At 37.5% G+C, this 26,106-nt stretch overlaps 1 protein-coding gene across 2 annotated transcripts in view; it reads right to left on the reverse strand.

Moving 5' to 3' along the window:
* ATE1 (arginyltransferase 1) overlaps positions 1–26,106 on the reverse strand; it is a 67,520-nt gene that overhangs the window by 24,609 nt on the left and 16,805 nt on the right. For both annotated transcript variants that reach the window (XM_014308434.2, XM_031059879.1), the window contains exons 7-9: positions 26,055–26,087; positions 20,569–20,750; positions 17,654–17,753 (exon numbers count right to left, since the gene is read on the reverse strand). In XM_014308434.2, coding sequence (XP_014163909.1) covers positions 17,654–17,753; positions 20,569–20,750; positions 26,055–26,087 — 315 coding nt within the window. The remainder of the gene's footprint in view (positions 1–17,653; positions 17,754–20,568; positions 20,751–26,054; positions 26,088–26,106) is intronic.

The raw sequence follows: 26,106 nt of genomic DNA on the forward strand, positions 1-26,106 counted from the left end.
CACTTTATTTGCCTAAGGTGCTCTGCAAAGAAGTACTTTTAAAGAAATGCTCCCCCTTCCCTCAAAACACCTTCAGAAACTTTTACTGTTTCTTTGTTTTCCCAACACGTGCTACTCCTGAATTGTTTGGAGTTTGCTATCTTCATAGCTTAGTGTACATTCCAAATAGCTGCTTTCCCCTTGTCCTCTTTCCTAGAAATTACCTGAAATATTGAACACTTTCAAGCTTGTTTTTGATACTGGGAAACAGCCAACAGGTGTCTCAAAAGGCTCATGGGCTGCCGGAGAAAAAGCTGCTTTCCACTGAGGCAAAAAGGGAACATTTGGGACACATTTTGACCTTTTTTCCCCTTTCCCCTTTAGTCTCCAAGTCTGTGCAGCTCTTCTTCCCCCTTTTTTATGCCAATATTATCTTTCCCTGCACTCACTGAGTAGAACAGGCCAAGGGAGGCTCTGGGTGTTTATGTGGAGCTCCGAGCTACAACCTGCAGCACATTAATACTCAAACACCCCATCCACAGCATCCAAGAAGCCAACAAAGTGCTGCCTGAGATAAACCACATCCATGCCCACACTCCAGCAGTTCTCCTCTCTAACACCACTGCATTAATCAATGAGATAATTCTGGTTTCAAGCTGTAAAGTGAGCAGTAATTAGCATGGTTGAGAGCCTTAGAGGGGGCTGCTGCATCATCTCTGCCTTATCAGCTTGGGATGAGATAAGACACAGCTCTGGGCATCCTCTCACAGCCACTTTCCAGCTCTGCTCTCTCCTCCAAGACTTCTTGCTAAGAGTTTGTCCTTTCTCATTTATAAAGAGCAGTAAAGTGAGAGTTTTGCCTTTGTTCTAAGCAACTAAAGCCACTCTCTTAAAAGTCACAGCATCAAAGCCACCGGGTCTGGAATAAATCTAGTGATAAGGCTTGCACAAAAGAGGAAAAAAGATCTTTATGTTCAGGAATTACATCATAAAAATTTGATGACTAGATAGACACACACATGTTTACATGAATACTTATGAAAATTTAAAGATTTGTAGTTGTCAATCTTTTATATTCATTTTATATCCCCCTTAGGGATTTACTCAAACCAGTCCAGGTCCAGTAACATTTCTTTACTCAGGCACAGGACATAAAATATCTGTGCCTCCTCCCACTCCATTCCTCTTACTCTCAGTAAGAAAGATGGATGGATATATTCACACAAATTCTACATTTGTGATTCTTAAGACTTCAGTAGCAGTAACAAATCAGATTAAACCCATCAGGCTGAATTTGCCCTGGAGATGGTGTTTCACACTGCAGAGCCAACAGTACAAACCCCACAAAACGGTCCCTTCAAGACCAATAAAGTGCATTATTTACCCTGACACTGCTATTGCACCGTGGTTCCAGACCTTTGATGACAGCAGCAGCAAATTTGTGGATTCTGGGCTGCCCTAGGATTACTGTATATCCAAAACTGAAATAATAATATCCAAATCACAGATAAGTTTGAATACAACTCTTGGAAATGAGAAACAATGATAAATACTACAAGTATGGAGCTTACATAAAGTTAGGGCCACTTTTAAAGCGTATTTCCTAAATTATTTTACATCACCAAACTATGATGTATCTATTTTGCACTCTTTACATTTCCCAAAGCTCCTTTCTTTTTTTCCCCTGTTTTTATCTCCTAATCTGTGCCGTACACAATGGTATTTAATTAAAACAGACTATTGAAACAAAGCGTAATTTTCAAGGTTGTTACATAAACTTTGTGTTTGATGTACACACAAAAAAAAAAAAAAAGAAAAAGAGGCTGATATGAGATGGTACTTCCAGGAAAACTCTACTGGATGGAATTCTACCACCAGAATATTAAGAACATTAGAATATTAAGAATATTATTCAGAATGTGAAAGCTTTCCATAGCTTCAAATATTGCCATTTTATCTCTCCTATGTATTAATATTTAGTACCAGTGACACTAAACCAGCAGAACAGCAACATCCACATGAGACTGAGATTCCAAGGAATGTTTCTAATTCAAGGTGGGTTTGTGCACATTTAGATTCCCTATAAACTCCAAAGGTTGTGTGCTCAAAACATTTTACAGGAAAAATGACTTTGTGACTGTAAATAAAATGTATAAAAGCAGCTAACATTTACTGGAAATTGCAATCTAAAATTCACTTGGGAATAAACTAATTAAAGACAGTACCACACAGATTGTTCTGGAGCTGGAAGCCAGAATCTGTCTTATCTGTAGAGAGGCTACTCAAGAATGCTAAAAAAAGCAGAACAAATTGAGACACTTCAGTGAAAAACAGTAATAAAGAAGAGTTAAGCTTGTACATTTGAAGGCTATTAGCTTCCTTGAATTTTAGCCAACTTTTTCAACAACTTGATATTTTTGAAGTATATTACAGAAAAAAAAAGTAGTATTAATTGCCTTTTTACTACCAAAAAATCAAAGTGTTTGAGGGAATAAAAATCATATGATTACTGAAATGGACATTGTTTACTTTGAATCTGCAGCAGACATTCTTAAGGAGACCCTAGCATTAAACTTGGAAAGGGAGATTAAAAAGAACTATGACAAAAAGATAAAATCCAAGTGGGGGCCTCAAGAAGAATGCTTCATTAGAGACACACCAACTCTGTTGACTTAGGTCTCTCTCAAAAGGAGTTTATTTTGGCAGCTGGAAGAAGCAAAAGAATAATAAAAAAAAACAACAAAAAATGACCAGAAAAAGCAATGAGTGCTTCAATCATGCGGATCCCATATCCTTCTCTTGAAGGGCTGCCATAAACTGACAGTATTTCTTGAGTTCATTAAATTAAATGTATGAAATTAAGTGTTAAAGTTTGTTTACTTATATTTAATACAAGGTTTAACAATCACAGGAAAAATATGCACAACCTAATAGATCATACCCATGCTTTACCCTTAGAGGCACAGAATTGTCCCACTGATATCAAATAGCTTTAAACATTCATTAAACATTCATCATTAATGTCTCACTAGCTGGAGTCACATCTACAAGAACTGCTTTCATCTGTAGCTTATGGACATTTGCCACAGGAAAACTAAATTAATTCCCTGTCAAAGGGGCTTCTGCTATGTAGTTATCAAAGTAAAAACACCACACACCACGTTTACTTAATAGAAAAAAATAGATAAACAAAATTAAATTTAGAGAATTTAAATGAAAGTGAGCATGTTTGAATTTTTTTCTGTACAACTACGCAGCAGAAACAGAAAATTAAAATTCAACAGAATTAGAGTAACAGCATGATAAAAATGGGCGTGAGGGGTGCACAATCTTTCATTTTCATTTTATAGAAACATTGGCTGTGGTTATGATGTGCCAAACAGTGAACCAAGGTAAATTAGTTTCTTATTCTTCTGTGAAAATGACAAGAAATTATTTTGTGACATAAAACTCCCTTCAACTCCAACTTGACTTTTCTCACCCTTTGAAACAGCAATTATAAAGGATGACACAAAAGGAAAGCAGGTATATTCTATTATAGAATATAGGTATATTATATCTATTATTATCAGGTCTATTATATCTATATATTCTATTATATTGTATCTATAATATCTATCTATCATTTCTCAGGTATCTATGAAGTCTCCATTTATTCACTTTATCCATGCACAACTCCTGCATTGCTCTCACAATTTCATCCAACTGCACATTCCCTGCTCCTGGATAAAACTGTCCAGGACTGTGCACAGCAGGGCACATGGAAACCTGCTCTTCCTACCCAGTTTCTCTGCATTTTGGACCTTTTTGACTCTTCTTTGCCTGCATGTCTGCCTCCAGAGATGCTGTGTTTAAAAAAAAAACAGCCAAAAGAGAACTTGCCAAAAATCCATCCAGACTCTGAGGGCAAGAAAATAAGACCTTCCCAAGGAAGTCTGGGTGAGGGTAGCCTTATACTGAATAAATAATTCCATGCTTTTCATGCCCAGCTACCGACTCAGCCTGTGGAATATTTCAAGACATAATAAATAACAGACTAATTGACAGCTTTGCAAATTGTGAAACACTGATATTCACAAATTGAAATATACTCCTAATTAAGAATTCAGATACATGATGTTGGCTTTAGATTAAGATATGCTATGTGGGGTTTTCAAACTTTACATCATTAGATCATGTTGAAAAACAAGGTCACTTTAAAGTTTGTCAGTCCAGCTTATTTCATTTCTAGCTGCTTTCATACATCTAAGAACAAGAAATAATATTCTGAAGCCAGTAATTCAGAACAGTATGAGATTTTTAACTTCAAGGCTTTCTACCAATACATGCTACACTAGACAAGTTTTTTATGCCCAGCAATGAAAAATTGACTAAAAGCCAAGTAATTTATATTTAGTCATTCAACACTGAAATGCACATAGCCCAGCACTGAATAAACAACCTCAAAAACAGTGGCATATACAGGCAAATACATATTAACAGTAACTTTAGGATAGGAGAAAAAGAGTAAAGTTGTAGGACAAAGGGAGACAGCAGCACAGAAAAGTTCATTAGTGAAACCTACATTTTTGCAGGATCCGAAGTAATATTGTGAAATTCATGGTAATGTACCTCCAATGCACACACAAACATGTTATTCAGACTAAAAAGCTGCAGGAGGAAAAAAGGCAATGATAAATCTCAGTCTTTCAGTGTCTACAATTTGTATTACAAGGATAGAGTAATGCACCTCTGCCAAAAAATCTAAACCCACTTGTCTGCCTTACATCTGCAGATTAAAAACTGAATAAATAAATACAGAGGCTCACTTTACCAATGTTCCAAGCATGTGTTAGAACTTAAACCTTAACAGTAACCAAAGCAACAGCTATCTGCACAAAAGATCAATGAGTATCTGTACAAAAATTCCAGACCATCAAAACACGTGTGCTTTAAAAGAAGTTTCTCCTATTGTCCCTAAAAATGTTTATTTTCATAGTAAGTTTTCATTCATGAAACAAGCGTTCTAATTTTGGGTCCGTTTTGTTTGTGGAGGGTTTGTTAAACAAGCCTGCTTTGTTTGCTGGGAGAGGGGAATTTGTAAACAAAGCCTCTGTGTTCTCCCAGGAGTCCCTCCTCAGCAGGAGAGCATCCGACCACCTTGGGACATCCTGGCACGTGGAGCTCCAGCCACAGGGCTGAGCTGAAGCCATCCCTGCACCAGGTCAGAACAGACAGAGCCCTGGGGTGCAACACCATGGCAGTTTTGTCACCCCAGAAGAGATGGAAAGCCTGGAAAAGTGGGGAGTGAAGTGGGGCCACATCCACCTCCAGCCCAACCAGCTGTGAGAGGCAACAGCACCCAAATCCAAACTGCCACCACAGCCCCAACCAGCTCCCATCATCCTGCAATCACAGAGCCATGGAATGGCTTGGGTTGGAAGGGACCTCAAAGCTCAGCTCATTCCACACCCCTGCCATGGGCAGGGACACCTTCCACTATCCCAAAATCTCGTCCAACTTGGCCTGGAACTCTCAGGGATCCAGGGGCAGCCACAGTTTCTCTGGGCAATCTCACAGTAAAGAATTTCTTCCCAATATCCCATCTAACCCTGCCCTCTGGCAGTGGGAGCCATTCCCTGTGCCCTGTCCCTCCATCCCTTGTCCCAGTCCCTCTCCAGCTCTCTTGGAGCCCCTTCAGGCACTAGAAGAGGCTCTGAGGTGTCCCCAGAGCCCAGGACATATTTGCCTTGCCTCTCCTCTCCTCCTCCTCTCTTCTCTTATCTTCTCTCTTCTCTCCTCTTCCACTCCAAACTGAAAACCAGGCTGTAGCTACATTAGTTGTCAGAAAAAATAATGAAGTGAGAGAGCTCCAAGGCTTCAATGCATTCCCTCTGAGACCATGCTAGATGTAAGAAATTGATGAAAGACTCCAAGAATAGGGACACTAAACAAATGGAGGAATAAGACACAAAACAGGCCTAGATAGAGATGTACTGAATTTTTGTTAAGCTGTTTTGCAGGAAATAATAACTGCCTGAGGACACAATACAGTAAAAATAATTGTATCCTTTCAACATGTTCTTTTTGACATTGACTTGTTTTCAAACCCCTCCTTATGTTATTAAACTCTGTCTCCGTAATTATAAACAAAACATAAAACTTGTAATCCTAGAATTCTTGTCAAGTAAGTTCATTTTTATCACACAAGCTGAACAAAATGAAATTATATGGGAGGTTTTGCAGCAGTCACTCCTTGTGCAGCTTTGCATCCATGAAGGTTGTGGCCCTGTAAAACTGCCCAGCACTTCTCTCAGCTGGGCAGAACACGTTCCCCATTATGCCTCCATCTGAATTACTGCCATTTAAGGTACACAAATGTCTCCTTGCATGTTTAGGAAAACAGACTGTTTAACATTATGTATCCCCAAAGTCTTTGAGCTGAAACATCAACACTTCAGTTTTCTCTTCATGCCAGATGTTTGAAAACTTTGCTTTATAAACACCTGAAAACTTTGCTTTATAAACACCTTCACGTTAAAAAACAAGTTTGGAGGCAAATGGGCTGGAATTAGTAACTATACTATAGGCTGTGTAAGTCCTGATCATTCCAAAACTTGGTAATTCAAGGGTGTATTAAACATCCACCCAAATATAGGATTAGGGGAGTATTAAATTAGAACTGTACTTGTAGAGGTCAAGCACTTTGTTGCCATTCTAACAGTTTACAATCCCTGCTTTTCAGAGTTAAAAATAACTCCAAATTGCCCAGGCAATCACCCTGCTTTATTTTAAAATCAATAAGCTGCACCCTGTACTCATGTGCATGCATATCTGGAAACAAGAAAGCAGCTTCATGCACTTCCCTGCACTTTTAACACACTTCTAAAATAGACAGCAAAGTGCTATAAACACTTGTATGCTTAGCATACATTATGTCAATATTTATTGACATAAGTTTAAATGATTAAAACTTAAATCAGTTTGAGTCAAGTAAGTTGAATGGAGATCTGCACATCTAAAGGACAGCAGCCAAAAATGTTCCTAATTATTTCTGCCTCAAAATATACTGTAACATCTCTCCACCTTCCTCCCTTTTTCCTGAATGGAAGATAGTTAAAAGCAATTAACAAGCCACACAATGCCAACTGGTAAAGACTAAAATGGAAAGGACACAAGAAAAAAAAATCATTAAATAAATCATGGACACACTGCCCATACTATCACCAAGCACCCCTTGAGAACAGTAGCCCTAATAGCTTAAATAAATAAATAAAATCAATAATCAGGGGAACAAAAAGCTCATCTTGTCTTCTGTCCATTCATAGAACAACAGGGTATTTGTGTTGGGACAAAGATAGATTTTGGGTGCTATGTACTTTTGCTCCACAGACCCATTCTTCTTCAATTAATGAACAATGGAGTCATTTTCACACCCTTTTTTGTCATCCCATCTCAGTGTTATTTGTGAAAACGTTTTCATTCTGAACAAGAGAAGGGGAGGAAGCAAACAGTATCTGTTAAAAAGGATTCTCTACTCCCCTGAAACCTTTCTAGTAAGAATCCCCAAATTGTCCAGCACATCTAACACAGCAAATATCTGCTCTGAACAGTTTCAGCCATTCCTTTGAGAACAGTTCCACCCTTCAGCTGAGAACAACTAAACAAAATAAAGTTTTTGGCAGTGGTTAATTCCCACAGGACAAGCAGAAACCTCGAGGCAGTGTCTGAAAACACCAAGGGGGGCTTTAGGGTTGTTGATTTTTGTTTATTTGTTGGGTTTTTTTTAATTTGTACTGGAAAAGGCAACAACTCATCAAGCTCCCAGGCCTCCACAATAAGGCAACATTTTAAAGCCTTTGGGAACTGATTTTATTAGATTAAGAAAAAACTTTAAGAAGCTGTAATGAAAATATTTCACTTCTCCACTGACCCTCCTGCTTGGGGCCCCTGCTCTGTGCAGCCTCTCGGAGCCCTCAAGGATCTTTGGGAAAACTCAGCACCACCCAAGAGCCTGCTAAGCTCCACAAACTTCAACTACTGTCTCTAATACTAATTAAAGAAAATACAAGTTTGTTTTTAAATTACTTACACCTAAGTAACAGTGGTGGCTACCACAGGATGAGATGAAATAATCTGCTCCCCTACCAGGGATATGCTGGTGGTGTGAAAACACAATTACCATCATCTGCAACCCAGTACTATCATAGCCTTGCTCCAGGTTTTACTTCTTCATTTTTTACTTTGAGCTCTCACTTCAGGTATTTACTGTAATACTATAAATAATAATTTACTACTATAAGGAAGATAAAATTCATCCAGCAGATCTCCATAAACTCTGGAAGGAAAAGCCATAAAACCCTTTATGCCGTGTCCACTCATTTAATGCAATATTCTCTCCTGAAAGAAAGAGTCAAGTTTTAACACAGACTTAGCTAAAGCAGAATGGACAGCAGAGAAATTCAACAGCATAAACACATTTTCTTTCACAGACACGTAGTCACGAACCTTGACACTAAAATAACTCAGCCCATATCCCAATTTAGCCCATTCTGAAAACTTTGTAGTTGCACAATTCCCTTTTCTTCTCCTCCTTTCCACCCTTTCTCCTTGCCTCCAGAGGTTGCTATCATCTCCAGCACAATGAAGGCAGTAACTTATATAATATAAACAAATGCTACAAGCTGACCTCAGCAGCTGAGGGACTAATTTTAGCCACCTTTCTCTAGGACAAAAATACATTGGTTGATGAAAATCTTCTAGGCTGCATAAAAAAATTACAAAAAGCTTAAAAATGAGAGTTGGAGAAAGAATTGAGGGGTATTTTTGGTGGATGGTTGATTGGGATTTTTAGAGAAGACTATGAAGAGACATGTTGGTAGCCAGGTTTAAAAAGAAGGGTGTTGCAAAAAACCCTATAAAATTAAACACAAAAACAACAAAGAAATAATAATCTTGTTCTTTAGAGAAAAAAGTTTAGATGAGACATTAAGAAAAAGAATTTCAGTGGGGTGATCACTAAAGAAAAGATAAGAACAGGTTATATATTATTATATATGTTATATACATATAATACATTTTATATATTGTTACATACTCACACCAAGGCAGAGATGTGCAGGAGTGTATCAAGGGAGGCCCTTGGCTCACATCCTACAGGTTTTAAAAGTTAACACAAATATAACTGAACCTGTATTGCAGTAAAGGGATGGACTACACAATCCATGATTCCACTTCTCCCTCCTGGCTCCACATCATTCACCTCTGTAGGATTCTGGGACCTGAATTCCCATCCAAGTACTGATGTACTTTTTACAAACTAGGCTGTGTTTAACATCAGGGCGGAGGATAAATAATAGAACCTCATTATTATACCCTGTTCATTAATTATACTTTTACTTGGAGACTCTGTACAGTCAGCAGCTAAACAAACTCAGAGAAAGAAAACAATCATTCATAATAATGAATTGTCATCTAGATTACATGCAACACTTCAGAGGAGTGTACTGTGATACCTCTGTAAAATTAATAAGGTCTCAGTTAAACTAGGCCTCATTAAAGTATCTCCCATTAAACCTTTCCTGGAAAATTGGAGAGAAAACATCTCTTGTGTAGATTAACTGGCTTGTCAGCCAGCCCCTACTGTAAAGGCCACAAGTGAAATATGGCAGAGCCAGGAAAAGCAGGAGCTCCAGGCTTTCAGACCAAATAAATTCCCCCTGACAATATTGCCTAATTAGAGCTAACATAATCAGCAAAACAGCAAAAAGTAAGAGCAGCTGGATTTGGAGTTAAATGAGAGATCCAACACTCCAAGTGTTGCCATCTTCAATAAATGTGGTGCACAGATAAAACTGACCAGTTTCAAGGACCCATACTTTGGTGAGAGATTTGACTTTTCTGTAGGGCACAAGAACCTAAATATTTTGTCCAACATCTGAACTGGCCTGGCTGTGAATAGCTTTACATAGGGACTGTGTCAGGAAAAGTGAAAAGCATTATCTCCATAAATATATTTTCATCTTTTCCATCACAGCACTGCAGAGTGTTCGTCACTGAATATTCAAATTACCTCACTTTTGGGAATTCTCACAAAGGCACAGTTACAAAGACAAAATTCAGAATACAGGGTGTTAAATAGTGTTTGAAGACCATCCAAAATTATTAAATCAACAAAACTGAAGCTGATGAAGCAGCACTACATCAATTCATTTGCTTGATAAAAACCTTACAAACACTCTTAATTCCATGCATTCTTACAGTTACTAGCAAGGACTAATGGGTTTGTACAACTATAATTGGCAAATTCTGCAATGGGAATGTTGATCTAATTTCTCACAAGAAGGAAAAAATTGAAAACCTATCAATTGTGAAATATATTATTCTCCCTAAAAAAAACCCAAAAAAAGCAAAAAACAAAAAACCAAAACCACAAGAAAGCCACCCAAACAAAATCCTCAGCACTTTTGTCTCAGCCTTTCACAATTTACAGTTCTCACTTTTAACTGCCAGTGGTTGCTATGGAGTCCCCAAATGAGCCTTCAACTAAGATTTAGTGTAAGTCAGAAATGAGCAGGGAATTTATGACTGTGCTGAGTCATGAATTAGACATGATAAATTCCCACCAGCTACCATCATTCAGAGGATGGTTTGTCTCAGGTTTATTAACATGATCCTGAATAAATCTTTTTAGCAGCTCCCTTTGACAGAGACAGGGAAGTTGCTTCTAGTAAATCTGAAAACATCCACCAGCACAGAACTGACCATCAATTTAACTGTGCCTCTTACTCTTGGGTTTTTAAGGTAGGATTTTAGCTCACTTAAATCTTACACAAATTAGCAAAATCACATTTATTAAGCAAAAATTATAGTGAAGTTGTCCCAAATTAACAAAATTCCTGGAACAAGTAAAAAGGTGTAGAGCACATCCCTGCTGATGTGCAAATGTAGTTAATTAATGCCACATTAATCACATTTCTGTGTTTATTCTTCACAACATTTGAACTGGGAATCCTGAACATACAGAATATGGTTGGGTTTTTTATGGACCACATGAAAATAACTTGATCCAAACCAAGTTTATTTTCTCAAAGTGCAATAATGAGAAAGAGACTTGTTGATGTCAGAGGTCAGCTGAGACCTACAGAACAAACATCACCTGCCCTGATAAAAGCCTAGAAATAACAGTCAAACATAAACATCCATATTACTTTCACTTCATTTCTGCTACAAACTTCATCTTAAACTCCAGAAACAAATAAAAAGAAACATGGATTTTTAACATTAGGAATATAAACATTTCTAACATTAGAAAAATAAATCCCCAGGGATATGGTCACTTCTGTCCCAAGGGAGTTCTAACTGATGAAAAAAGTAAAGAAATAAAGTTAAGCAAAAAGACACAGCTGGGGTATGTGTCTGTTTCTAGAAGAAAAATGGATTGCAGAAAAATGTAAAATTCAGCACAGCCTCAACACCTGTACTGAGGAGCAACTGTAATAATTTACCAATTATACACAGTAAAAAACAACAGCTTAGGAAAAAAAAATAAAGAAGCAATTGAGTAATTGCATTCATTATCTTTACCTGCTATGAAAACATGGAAATATACACAGACACTGATATTCTGTTTTACATAATTACATTTCCAGTAGAAATCCCCTGTCAGCATTCACTTATGGCTGTTGCTATCCAGAATGGAGAACCTCTTTATTCCTGCTTGCTGATGCTCATAATAATGTGGTTTTCACAACCTCTCTACAAGTGTCTTGAAGAAAAAAACAAACCTCAAACACTTTGCAAGAAGCTGTTAAAAGTAAAGGAGAAAAGATTTTTTAAATATTCATCACTAGCATGACATCAAGAACTAAAGACTAATAACTTTTCACCCATGGTGTTTTTATTCTGTCCCATATTCTCATAGTTGTTTATTCCAACATGTTCCATTTATTTGGTGCAGGCTTTCCGATAAGGAAAGGTGAAAGGAAAGAGCTTTTATGGAATGAAGAAACAAAAGGAAAAAAGATTTTAAGTGACTCTGCAATCCTGAAAAGAGCACCTGCCTTCTGACATCCAAAAAGCAGACATCCCTCCTAGTCAAACACATGATAAAATACATGTAGAGAGATAAGGATTTTTTGCACCAGATAAACCTTGAAGGAACATTAAAGCAGCTTGATTTTCACATTTAACACACGTACATCAAGTCAATAATGCAAAATCCTTTTGGAAGTTCTGGTCACTCTAAAAGACTTCTCAAAATCCCTTTGGGTTTCAATGCCCAAACTGCAGCAGAATTCAGGAGTCTCTCTTCAGGCACTAACCCAGCCCATCAGAAGGAGCAGCTGGGTAAGACCAGAGCTCTGAAGAAATTAATGCCCAATTTTAGCTGCTAATGTAGAGGATGATCCCAGGGAAGTCCAGGGAGAAAATAAAAGGAAGGAAGGCAGGAGGAGGATAAAATGATGTTAGTAAGACACACACAAAAGCAGGAATTACCTCCTCACTTGTGCAGCTTATCATTCTCAGGACTTCACTACTTTGTTTTTGTCTTTACTATTTGCTGTTTGTTTTTAATGGTCCTGCCAAAAAATTGAAAACCACTGTGTTGCCTAAACTTTTATTGCTTTCTTAAAAAATGGTTTTACAATGCAGATACTTCACTTCTTCATTATCAAATGGTGCTGCAAGCAACAACTTGGCACTCTATAACAAGTATGGACTTGTCAGGATATTTAGTTGACTCTTTATGATCTGTTTACATAAAAAAGTTGGTTTGTGCTAATTGCAATGCAGATTTATTCCTATAAACTTACAAAATGAATCCTGGAAAAGCCACTAGTTTCAGGGCAACTTCAGTCCTCCAAACTACTCCAAGCTAATCATATTTTTCCCATTTTAAGGCAAATAGTAAGACGAATGAGAAAAGGAGACTAAAAAGAATAAAAAAATAAAGAATAAAAAAGAATAATAAAGATGATAATAAGAATGATAAAGAATAAAAAGATGACACATGAAGGTATGAAAGCACCAGCTCTTTTTGTGTGGAACTGGTGACACATTTAGCAAAGCTTTTTGCTGATCACTGGCAGAACCATAACAAGCATGTGCTTATACCCCCCAAAATCCCAGAGGATCACATTAAATCTCCTTCCCTCACAAATTTCACTTTACACAGCAAATCTGAGCTTACTGAAAACATTAACTAAATTCCATAGTGAGACATGGTGAAAGAGTCTGGGCAGGGGAAGATGAGCCAGGCTCCTGTGGATCTTGTGGACATGGACATGCAGGACACCACTGGATGCATTTCACTGCTGCATGAGGAGTGATGCTGAAATTCCTGAAAGCAGCCAAAGAAATTGGCTCTCAAGTGCCATAAAATTCCAGGGGCACCACTCACAACCACAATCAGTCTGAGGTATTTAGTTTAAGAATGATTAATCACAGTTGAATCAGCCTTTTGTTTCTTTTCTGACATTTCAGAGCCCTTTCTAGTATTCCATCTATCTGAAGTCTGGCCATGACTTGATACCAAAGGAGACTGTTTGAAATAATTCCATTTACTTTGGCCTGCATACAAGTCTGGATAAAGGTTTCAGTCAAAACACCTCTTCACATCATAGAATGGCCTTAAAATGGCACACAGAGATAACAGAGCACAAAGACATTAAATCTGCTGTGCACTTCCAAGTGCTCTGAGAGTTATTTACCAGCACCAGTGGGGTGGCCTCCAGGGGAAGCACATCCTTGACCCAAACAAGGAATGATCCATGCTCCAACTTTCTACCTTTCCACATTATTAACAGATAAAAATGGTCAGGTGTAAGTGTTCAGCAAATTGCTATCGATGTTCAGTACACTGAAATTCTATCATCCAAAAGCAATGATACATTTTAAGAGAAAAGGCACTACATTCACAAGGTCTGTGCAAGTAGCAACACTGAAAAAGCCTCACAAAACCCAGAACTAAAGAAACTCACACAGAAAATGTCACCAAATCCTTCCCAGCACAAGAACTTAGAGGAGAAAGGGATTTAAGGTCAACTGAGGCTAAATGGCTAATGCAAGGCAGCAAATACACTTATTATTTATACCAGACACACCATCTCAAAATCCACTTAACATCACCCACCATGAGACTCAAAATCAGTGTGAAAGGACTGCAATGGAAAGAACAGACAGGACCTTAAAGAGTTCAGAAGTGATTGGAAAATGTGAATTTAGTAACATAGAGCCACAGAGTGACATTTTTTACTTGAAGGATGCAGGATAAAACAGACAGAATATTAATCCAGAAAGAAAATCCAAGGTCCTCTCAAGCATTTCTCTGACATGGCTGTTTGCTAAAGATGCTTCTTTTATTTCTGTAATTCCATAAATATGCTTGCAAATTACTGCATTTAACTGAAAACATTAACAAGCACACAGACAGGACTTAAACACATGAGAAACAACCCTGAGACCAACATCATTTTCAAGTAAAATACTTTCTTTATGCTTAAAACTTCATCACACACTTCAAAATGTATTAGGAAAAAGACTTTGCCTCTTATGACTCTTGGAAAATTTTCCAGGAGCCTATTTTCCAATGTGAGAACTACCACATCTAACAGAGCCTGAGAAGGTTTCCCACAAGGTCGTGAATTTTTTCAGAGAACCATTTAAATCTTGTATTACCCTAACCTACACAGAAAAAAAATGGAACAAAGCCATTGCTTAAGGTTTTTCACTGGATTTTTCCATTTTAAGATAATAGGACTACAGGAATCCTTTTGTCTCAATTTAATGAAGATTTTATTTTACCAGTTTGTAAATATTAACCCATACATGGGAACAAATCTGAGAGGGGCTGGGAACTAAAAGATATCCTAATTTTGCAATGGAGTCCCTTCCCCCATCTTCAAAGAAATTTCACTGGGACTCCACTGTCCTAAAATCACATTGCAATCAGTGTTGGCTGCTGGGGAACAAAAGGAATGGGAACAGTGAGTCAAAAGGGAGCTTTATTTTAAAAATCTCTGTAATTATGTCTGATCCATGGGTTAGTTGATACTCTAACCATTCATCTTCCTGCCTGAGAATCCAGAATTCTCCAACTCTGTCAGCGTGCCAGAGGAATCCCAGCTCTGGGATCTGCTTCCAGGACTTTCAGACCTCCAATCTTCCAGTGGATTACCCCCCATTCATACACCAAATTGTACCAGTTGTGGGAAGAGAACCCTGCAGATGAAATGGTCACACACTGACCCCAATAACTATCCCCCAAATCTTTGCCTTCACTGTAAATAAATTCTGTGTTCTCATAAGACACTTCTCATCCAGAGAATTGCTCCTGTGCTCAGCCTCCATTTCTGAAGGGCCCAAAACAAAGAATTTGCAAATAAAATCAGAAGAAAAAGGCTAGAAACCCAGTGGACGACTTTCCACTCCTTCTCTTTCTTTCTTTACCTGACACCAGTTTAACATCAGTCACCCAGAGCCTGTCACTCTTCCACAGCAGTACCATTAAGGGAAGGGAGCCTCTAACTTCTCTATTAAACTGCAATAAAGCGAAGTCTTTAACATGAAATGCCTCCAAGTCAACCAGGCATTACTGAAATTACTTAATCTGCAAAGTCAGTACTTCCCCACCCTACTTCACCACTCCCAATCACTTACAGGAGCAGCAGCATTATCCAGATGCATTTCAGAGCTCAGCTTGATAATTTGGTTCTGGTGTTCTGTTTCAGTGAGGGAAAAGTGGAACTACAGAACTAATGTCAACCTGATTTTCAATTTCATTACTTTTGTCTACTTCTCAAACAAATGCATCCAGGAAAGGAAATATAAAATAGAACAAAGGCCCTCGCAATTCATTTATTGGATTACTGCTGTCCCAGCAGAGAGCATTATGTGTGTTCTAATCACACAGGTACAGGCTTTTCTTCTTATCCTCCTCCTGCTCCAGCTTTAATTACCCAACACACTGACTTGTGTAGATTTCTGGAGGACTAAAATGTATATTCTACCAAATCACAGTCATATCAAATAGCCATTATTTCTAAGCAAGGGAAGAAAAAAGCTTTTGTGAAGGAAATAAAAAGTAAAATACTCCCACTACAATTTAATCAATTTCCATTATTTAAGAATGAAACCTAGAAGCATTGTGGGAGTGTTCTATTCTTGAAGCAATCATTTTGAAATTACAGCAAAGACTCCACAGAACATTGTAATAAATAATACAAATGTAGAGTGGCTCCTTTAATGCAGTGCCTCATGTATAAGCTTCATTTAATCCATGTGCACAAAGTTCATTTTTAGTAAAGCATTATAAGCAGCTGAACCCAAAAGTTTCTTAGCCATGGTATCTTTCAGAAATGGGATTTTTTTCTGCCATTATCGCCAGATTTGTTTTTTAAGTGCCCTGGTAAATGACATCCACTCATTTTACAAGTCTTGAACCATGCAGGTTGTAGAAGAGACAAGGGCTGTTAAATTGCAGTGTCTCAACATAAACAAATCACCCCAAACTTCTAAATACCTCCAAAGAGTTGAGGAAGTAATCGAAACCTTTAGTTTAACCTGGTGATGTGACAGCCTTTAAGATGATTCAGATGAGAGAGGGCAGATTTTTCCAACTCACCCATCTTCTTCCATCAAACTTAATATTCTCTTTGTTTGACCAGCAAATGGACATAAAAATTCAAATTGGCAAAGGGGACACACACACACACACACACAAACACATCATCTACCAAAACAACAAGGATTTGTTATTTTCAGAAGACTGAATCATCATGGTCATCTGTAGTGCAGGTCATAATCAAGATGAAATTCCTTCACAACCATCACTTTAATGAGCCTCACAATTTTTGGCCATTTGAAAACACTGCAGATTTTTAGCACATTTTGAGAGGGGAAAAAAAAAGGGAAATGAAAACACTTTGTCTCTTTCTCTAGATTTTGTGAACTTTTTATCTTTCCACATTATTAAGAGATAAAAATGGTTATGTGTAAGTGTTCAGCAAATTGCTATCAATGGTCAGTACTCCGAAATTTTATCATATTAATATCCAAAAGCAATGATGCATTTAAAGACAAAAGGTACCACATTCCCAAGATCTAAAACCACAAGAGAGACACTCATAGGCACAGAGGTCTGAACTAAGGTGAAGCCACCAGGGGTAAAAAAGCAGCCAGAGTTGTTACTGTAAATGTTCTGTGGGTTTTCCTGATCCTCTCCTCAAAATCTGCTCTGTCTCAAAATCTCTGCTCAACAAATTTCTCATTTATTTCACAGGCAGAGCCTCTAACAAAAAATAAAGAGTAAAACCCAGCCAAGCCCAAGAAGACATCTTATCACTGCCTGGAGTCACTAAGCAACAGGTACAAATATGCCAGCCTCAAAAAAGGAGAATTTTAGTGTACTGAAAGAGACACTGTGAACATGAGATAGCCAGGTAACCAAATGACAAACATTATCTGACAGCCTTGAAAACCTCTCTTAAGCCAAGATGTAATAAATAGCACATGCAACTGAATTGGGGGAAAAAAATCCCTAAGCCAAGTTAAATAGTAACCAGCATTCAAATTTAACCATATAAAATCTACATTAAAATGCAAAATGACAATTACAAAATATTACATTACTATGAACACTGTCAAAAGCTTTGAAAAACAGCACACTAAAGAAATAAGTGAAAACACACTTTACCTTGTATCTCATTTTGGGGCATGAATGGATGTAGAAACCCATATAATAAAAACAGAGATCAGGAGCTTTTACACAAAGCTGTCTGGTAAAAGCAATTTCCCTGTGAGGGGAAAGAAAACACTAATTACATTTGAATACAATTCTTAAAGCCATTTTACCTCTTCATATTGAAATATTTTACAGATATCTGGCTCTTAATCTAGGACTTATAAAAGGACTAGACTTCTATAAAATAAAAATTAGCATCATAAACTCCAAACTAATGTTTTTAAAAATCCCAAACATAATAAATTGAAAATTATTACTTGGAAACCTAACAAACAAATCATAAAAATGCACAACATCGTGTCAGGCTTAAAAATACCTTCATTTTTGTCTTTTGGTTTGCCAACTGTCTGATTTGATATCTAAATAAAAATGACTAAGACCCTCTGTTTAATGTTTCTTATCAATATTTGTGTACATTGGAATTCTACAGAAATCTACTGGTATTCTGGAATTCTACTGGTTAACAAGGCTCAGGAAAACATCAGAGTATTTTTGAAAAATAAGCTTCAAGGATAAGCCTCTTGTTTGTTCTATCATTTATGCTCCAGCAATTTGCATGTAAAAACATCCATCTTTATGCCACAAAAGGTATTTTTACCCATCCCATGTTTGTTAGTGTGATTTTGTCATTTATCCTGAAAGAAAAATATCAATGTATTCCAAAAAAAGTTTGCTTTTTATTTTACTGGCACAAGAAAAACACTGTTACTACAAAGACTCAGCCAGTGCTTCCTCTATAAATGATCATTTTTGCAGCATTTCTATCTGTGCAGATCACCCCTGTAACAAACTGGATAAAAAATGGATGCTGGTTTTACTTTCTGTGTCAAAGGGATAAGAAGATGCCCCTGGTCGCTGCAGGGGAGCTGGAATAGATGATCTTTAAAAGCTGTCTTCCAACACAAACTATTCTCTGATCCAAGACATGAGTACATTCATATAGGAAGCATCTACAAACACTGGAGGCAATTTATCCCTTAAAATTAAATTAGCATTACTCAGTATTTCTTGATTTTTTTTTTCCTGTGGCAAGACTGGCATTTCCAAGCAGTTTCTTTTCCCCATGCTCTCTACGCACATGCCTACATATTTCAAATGATGCTCAAATCCCATCCTTTCTACAACTCAGCAGCAACAATTCTCAGAGTGCCATGAAGTGGAAGTGACAGCAATGCAGTCCAACCTCCTTGGAGTAAAATTGGCAACAGCTTTGAAGGTATCAGATTCCTTTGCAACTTCCTAAGTCCTCCCTAAGTCAACCTTTTTCTTCCCCTTTTTGAAAGAAGAAGGAGGTAGGCTCCCTCCAGGACTGTTGGGAACTCATTTTTATTGCCTTAAACGCTGCAGAATTTACAAGCTGCTTTTTCACAAGCTGAGCCATGCACTCATGGTGCAGCTACAAAGCTTTAAATTTATTATGTAGAAAGTTTAAAATCATTTAAAGAATTCGTAAGCATGGATTATGTCAGTCTATTATTACATAAAGTAATGTGATATTACAAATACTAAAAAATAATTCTTAGGAGGACTTAGTATTTTATATGTTCATCTTGCAAGGAAAATATTAGTCTAATTTCAAGTATCTAATATTTGTAATGGAATAGTTCTAAAAATATAGACCATTAAGAGAAAAAAAGATCAATTCTAAGTCATAGGAGTTCCAATGTTTTTCCACATTTGTCAATTCTGATTAATTCTATAGAATAATCAGATCCTAATCAAAATCCAATCCAATTCAGATTAGACCTTTGAGATATTAAATTGCACGTGGTTTATTAATTATAGAAAAGGTTTATGAACTAATTGTGGTAAGAAGTTTCCTAAAAGTGCTATTTGTGCTTCACACAGCTCAAGTTGTGCCATTTACCCACCCTGGAGGGTGACACTGAACAAGAGCTGAGAAGTTGCCTCTCAGCAGGAGCCCTTGGAGAAGGGAGAAACCTGGATCTCCCAATTCCAGGGCTCCTTTTGCACCTGACAGGGCGCAGTGCAAATCCCCACAGGTGAAAAGATTCAAGCTACAGCTTCTCACGCTCAGACTTGTACACAGACATGTCTGGCACAGGGCTCAAACCCAGCTGCTTCACGAGAACACCACATTTGTCTGTGGCCAACTTCTTCAAAAAGGTAAGGAAAAAATAGAGTTACTCAAGTATTTCCACTCATTTAGGGTGGATATTTTTCACTTATAGTAACAATGGAATCATAAAATTGCCTGTGGAAGAAAAGCAGTAACTTGCAATTTTACATACAGGTTTTGTTCACAGTGAAAAGCAAAACCCACAGTTCCTACTGTTTTGCAAGACCATGTTGAATAGTTAATTTAAGGCTTTAAAATTTATAGGATTACTCTCTCCATCAGGCTTTCTGAAGAGAAAGATAATGAGATTAACATACCTGAAAAATATACATAGTGCTAGTACAGCAAGAGAGCACTAATTCAGTAGACAACGCTTTTTAGCTACTCTGTTATTTATGATCTCAATGTGCATAAAACTATAAAAGTGATTAATTTCATTTGGTAACTGGGCTTAGAAAAAGGTCAAAGGAAAAATGATTTCTGTTCAGACAAAAAAAAAAAGGGCTTTTCCTGCTGAAACCAAGCAATATTAAATTATTTTCAGTGGCAATAAAAACGAGGCATTTTGTTTCTGTGTGTTTTCTTAACCTGTAAAAGTATTTAGCTAACTAGAAAGTTACATCTCTAGTCAAGGATGACATTTAAAAATTTACCTGGAAGGCAACCAACCCCACAACTATTTTGCCAAAGGTAGTGTTACTAGTATATATTTAGACTAAAAATAAAACTCCAAGTTTAGAAACAAGTATTAATTCCATCCAAGCAGATAAGGAAAACGTTCTCTTACCGTAATGCAGAGTAGACTCCCAAAGATAAGAAAGAGAAGTCTGGGTCATAGTACAGATAGACTGAGGACACACAGTAGGGCAGGATATCAATTACACCAACAGCAATTATCTTCCCATCCAGCCAGTACTGCTGGTGGAAGGAGCCATAGCCACATTCTGGTCCGTTTGGGGCATGCTCTGCCTAAGTAAGAACAAGAGAAGGATTATCTCCCTGACAGACTTTCAGTATGAAAATAATTTTAAAGAGAATTTCAACATGTAAGTAAATACTGTAAAAAATGTTGCTGGCCACCTGCATTTAGAAAAAGGAAAAAAAAAGCATTTGAAAGGCAGGGAAAACAATGTTATTACTGGATCTTTTGTGCCCTTTGCTGTACTCACAGTGGGTACAACCCACATATCACACATCCCAAACATGAATCTGAAACAGCCTCTGCCATCCAGCACTTATGGTACTGACAGGACAAACCAATGTGCTCCTTCAAGTTATTAATGAATTATTACATGCAAACTTGGTGCTTCCAACACTCCCTGTCATAGCAAGGACCTCCAGGCTCTCTCCTCCACATCCCCAAGCACTGGAAGCACTTTAGCCATAGAAATTGATTTCCTCAAAGTGGCAATTAAATTTATTTCAGATGACTATAAAAAAACCTGAGCAGCTCATTCTTTATGTGATGTTTACTCTCCATAACTAACAAAACACCTTTTATCCAAGAACCTGAAACTGTGTGGCTACAAAATCTGTGGAACCTCTTCTTTGTCAGTCCACATCAGAATAAATCCTGCAAGAACACCAAGGGACTGCTATTGTTGTGTGCTGTGGTTTTGGATGTGCACTGAAGTTTGACTCTGGATGGGGTAAAGCACCTCGAGCCAGAAACTGATGCTTGAAGTTAAGAAGAAAATGATCTCCCTAATTTAAACTGTATTACACAACCAACTCTGGCATGCCATTTTCTCCCACGTCAAGTTTACTTTAATCCTGAATTCCACTGTGCTCAACTTAATTATCCATCTAGTCATGTTTTTCACTGCATTGCCAGGTCTTCAGAAAGCTGCTTCTCACTCAATAAATCTGACAATATTGCCTGCTATTACCAACTGTTTTGCATTACATCAGCAGAAGGTGGGCTTAATCAAGTATTTTGATACAGTAGCCCTGATTGAAGAGATGATAGGCAGGAGAAGTTACTCTAATTGGTACCACATGTGTCAAAAGAAATCAATCACGTGAGCAAAAATCATTTCTACTGGCTTACCCAACCAGCAAGTCCCAAAATAAAGGCCACATAACAATATGTTTGAATTTTTATATAGTTATATACCATAAAACTAAGTGTGGAGCTACAAATATTCTAAAAGTGAAATGATGAAAACATTTGAGAGCTCCATCTGCAGCTATGTGAGAACATTAAACATTCCAGATAGAGCATATTAAACTCAGCTTTTCTTGTTCAGGTTAAAGCCCATTTATCCAACAGTTATGGTTTCATTCAGAAGCATCAACTTTTCAGCAGAGCCAAATGAAATCACATGGTCAATGGTAACATTTTTGAGCAGGGACACAGTCAAGCAAAAGATGTTCTCTAAGGATTTCTCAGCACAGGTTAAGTTCCCTTCTCAGAGTGCAGTCAGTGACAGAAAAATGAAACATCTCAAAGCCACGGGGAGATGTGGCTGGTAATAGAACACAGACTTGCTTAAATAAGTTTCAGTTAAAACAGATTTTCTTTCTTAGTCAAAAATTCATCATATAGGATTTAATGAATGTTAAAGAAGATAGTCTAAGCCACCATGGAAAAGATTTTCACTCAAAGCAAAGTCTTCTGAACTTCAACAAATGTTTGTGTGGGACCCCAAACCTCCAAAGAGCAGCACATGGATTTGGTCATTGGACCTCTGCAAACTGAGCATTAACATCAGTTAAAACTTTTGGTAAAGCACAATCTGCAGTTATTTCACTAATGCAATTACAGTGAAATGTCATGAACATAAGAGAGTCTATGTTCTGGAACAAACATAATGAGCACAGCACTGATTTCAGGCAAAACAGACAGGGATCTCTGTTACATTAAGCAAATAACATTTTAAAAAGAGTAAGGTTTCCCTCCACCTTCAAAAATTCTCATACAAAGTAATCCTTTGTAACGCTTGTCAGTATTACATTTTCTCCCATTCCTCGATGAATACTTGGCTCCTTTAACTTGATTTCCTGTGCACTATCCAGGCAATTTGACCTGAAACAGGTCTAGAATAGGAAACATTTTCCTGAAGCAGGCTACACCATTTCACACCACTGACATCTCCACTGGGACTGTGTCTGTCAAGGGTGATGGAAAATACAGCAGTGACATCAGGGGAGCAAGCCCCACTAGAAATGGCTTATCTTATCTACCCAAAATATACACTAGCCCTGGAATCAATCCAGAAGGACCAAAGTATTTAAAATTAACAGTTTCTAGTCCTACTTCAATATAGTGAATTATTAGAATCTGATGATATTGAAAAAATCCAGGACAAAATGGAAACCACAATTCTCTCTCCAATGTTTACACTGTCATGCAGAGAAAAATACAACATATTCCATGTTCATTCTATCTGTCTTCATATCCTAATGATTCCATGAACACATTTGATTGCTCACATTTTATAACCCATTATTAGAATTTAAATATTTAACAGAACTGGCATTATATATTCCCTAATTAGTACCTCAGTGCACTAACTGCTTATAATTGAACTTCAATGATGGTGTGAGCACTAGAATTTCTTCAAAGCACATTGGTCATTCTTTTACTTTAATATTAACAGGTATTTTACTTATTATAATAATTATAAAAATTTCAGTATTATAATTACCAAAAACGTGTCCAGCCTGTGCAATGCATGATTATTCTTCTCTGGGAGGTTCATGAAATTTCTCAAGAAATTAATGAAATTTCTTGTTTTCTACCTTTCCATTTTACCCTCTGCTGTGCATGGAGGGAAGAGGAAGATATGAAATTTATGCTATCAAATAAGAAAAAAAAAATAAATCCAGGAAATCCTTGACTTCTCTGCTCCAGTGGAAATTATTTGCCAAATCAGCAAAGTGATTCATTCCAGCAGTTCCTTTCCCAATGGCACATACACAAACCTGCCATATGGTAGATTTCTATGCCTTGGTTAGCAACAAATTTCCTTTCCAGAACTCTGTCCTACTTCCATTAGGGATTGGTAGGACACTCTTTACACATCCATTCTGACTGGAAAAGTCTAGAATCTGAATTACACTGCATCAAATGAGAGTCAAGTATCACTTTATAAGAAGGTGATCCTGGGAATTACAGGCTTGTAATGCTCTCACTTATTAGTTCTCCTTAAAATTATAACATATCAATAAACAAAACAATGCAAACAGAGGCTGATGTGCTTTTTGAAGAGCAAAGATTGACATTCACACACATCTTTCAGTTCTTCAGAATCCAAAAGCATCTCAGCATGGTTAATGAGAACAAATGATCATTTGCATAACAGAAAACAGATCACTTTCCATCCTGCTGGGTCTATTACATTCTCCAGTGAGGACTGAATGATGCTGCAGCAAACCAAGATCATGATTTTGAAGTATTCAGGATGGTTAAAAAAGAACTGAATGCAAATAGCTCCAGAAAGATCCTGTAATACCAGGTGATCAAAAAGGCAGAGGAGATACCAAATGTTCATAAACCCATCCATATGCTGGAAAACATATTGCTATAGGCACACCCAAAACAATGGGCATAAATCAGCAGCTCTCTCAAAGAGATGATTTTGACAACAGTTTTAGAAAATTGTCAGTTTAATACTTAACATCAGTCAAGATTAAAAAAAAAGTCCAAGCAGCAATTAGAGAATATTTTGAGAATAAAACAAAATTATCCCTCTGCTGCCTAACACCATGGTCCATCCAAGGACTGAGGCTCCTTCCAGCTGCTATTTCAGATGGAGCAACTTGGGCAGGACAAACACTGAGATGACCATCAGTGATGCTGACACAACTGGTCCCTGACATCCTCATCGCTCACCGAGCACCAAAAATAAGGTGGATCACCCTGAACAATCTGGATTTCCCTTGGAACTTTCTCCCAGGAATCCCCCACCCTGGCAAGAGCAGGGTCCCAGCCCACAGAGTCCTGCAGGCTGTTCCCCTGTGCTGACCCGTGACCACCATTCCACATCTGCCTGTGGGAACTGCTAAAATGGCAAATGGTTAAATGAAGCCTCTAAAATCAAAGGATGAATAAAAAAACACCTCAAACAATTCACTTTACATTATGCTGTTTAATGCTAGAAAACTGCCTAGTTTTCTGCTACTTCATACTGTATCTTTTCTTTAAAGCATTCATTTTTTCTGCCAGAGCCTGTAGCCAAAACAGAAACTAAACTGGATAATAAAATGAGGAAATAAAAAAGACAGGAAGAGTTTGGGTGTTCATACTATTTGCAGCTAACGATAACATTAAAAACTCCAAAAATTACAAATCGAAAACATGTAAGGTTTAAATTTTATTTTAAATTATTTTTGTTCAAAAGAGTAAACAGACTACACACTGCTAGATTTGCTTGTGGCAACTGTTTCAGAATAAAGAATTTCAAGAATCCCTTGGCCTCTGATACATAACCCCTTTTATTTAACTTCATCTAATTGAAGACATCTGTAGTGGTGCCACACAAAATTTAATTCAAGCTTGGAAATGTCAATAAAAAGTGTCTGTAAGAAACAATATGGGTATAAAGCTGGCAGGGTAGCGTGCATCAACATCTACGTAGCCATACAAAATTAAGAATATAATGGCAGTCTGCTGCACGAGTTGACGAGGTGATAAAAGCCCTTTTCCTATAAAGTCTAATGAGCTCTATTACTCTTCAGCTTTCAGGAATGCAAAGGCCAGTGGACTCAGCAGAGAAAAGCAACAAACTCTGCACACATGGATTCACTCAAAGTGCGACAGATCAAATTACCAGTGTAATTACTATAACCTGACAATTTCATTACAGTCACGCCGTCCTGAGCTCTTTGAGACTCGCAAGAAAGACACTGCAAGGATTCCATGGCAGTTTGCTCACTTGAAACGAAGGAACAGCATCTCTCCTCAACTTCTACCTCAGATTATAGTCAAATACAAGTTTAGCAAGTTATTTAGTAATTCATTTTTCTCTTTTCATAGAAATAAATCAAAAACCATGAAAGACACGGCATTTTGTGTTTCTGTTTTTAAATGCAGTGCTATGAAATTCAGTGGGAGCTTATTACCCAGCAAAGGAGTCTTCAGGCTCCTGTGGAAACACAGCAGAACCTTCCTTACCAGTTGGTGGAGACAGGAATTCTGTGCCAGCCACTTCCACCACCTCTAATCATGGCTGGCTGTCTACAGAGAGCATAGAGGACACTCATACAGTCATTAAACAAAATAAATGAAATGCATTCATTTCAAGACTCTCATCCTGAATGAGTACATACCTCCAGAGGGGAATCACAGAGGAATCGTGTGAACTGCACCGAAGTGGGTTCA

Source organism: Geospiza fortis, unplaced genomic scaffold (genome assembly GCF_000277835.1).
Source record: "Geospiza fortis unplaced genomic scaffold, GeoFor_1.0 scaffold452, whole genome shotgun sequence".
Classification (NCBI taxonomy): domain Eukaryota; kingdom Metazoa; phylum Chordata; class Aves; order Passeriformes; family Thraupidae; genus Geospiza; species Geospiza fortis.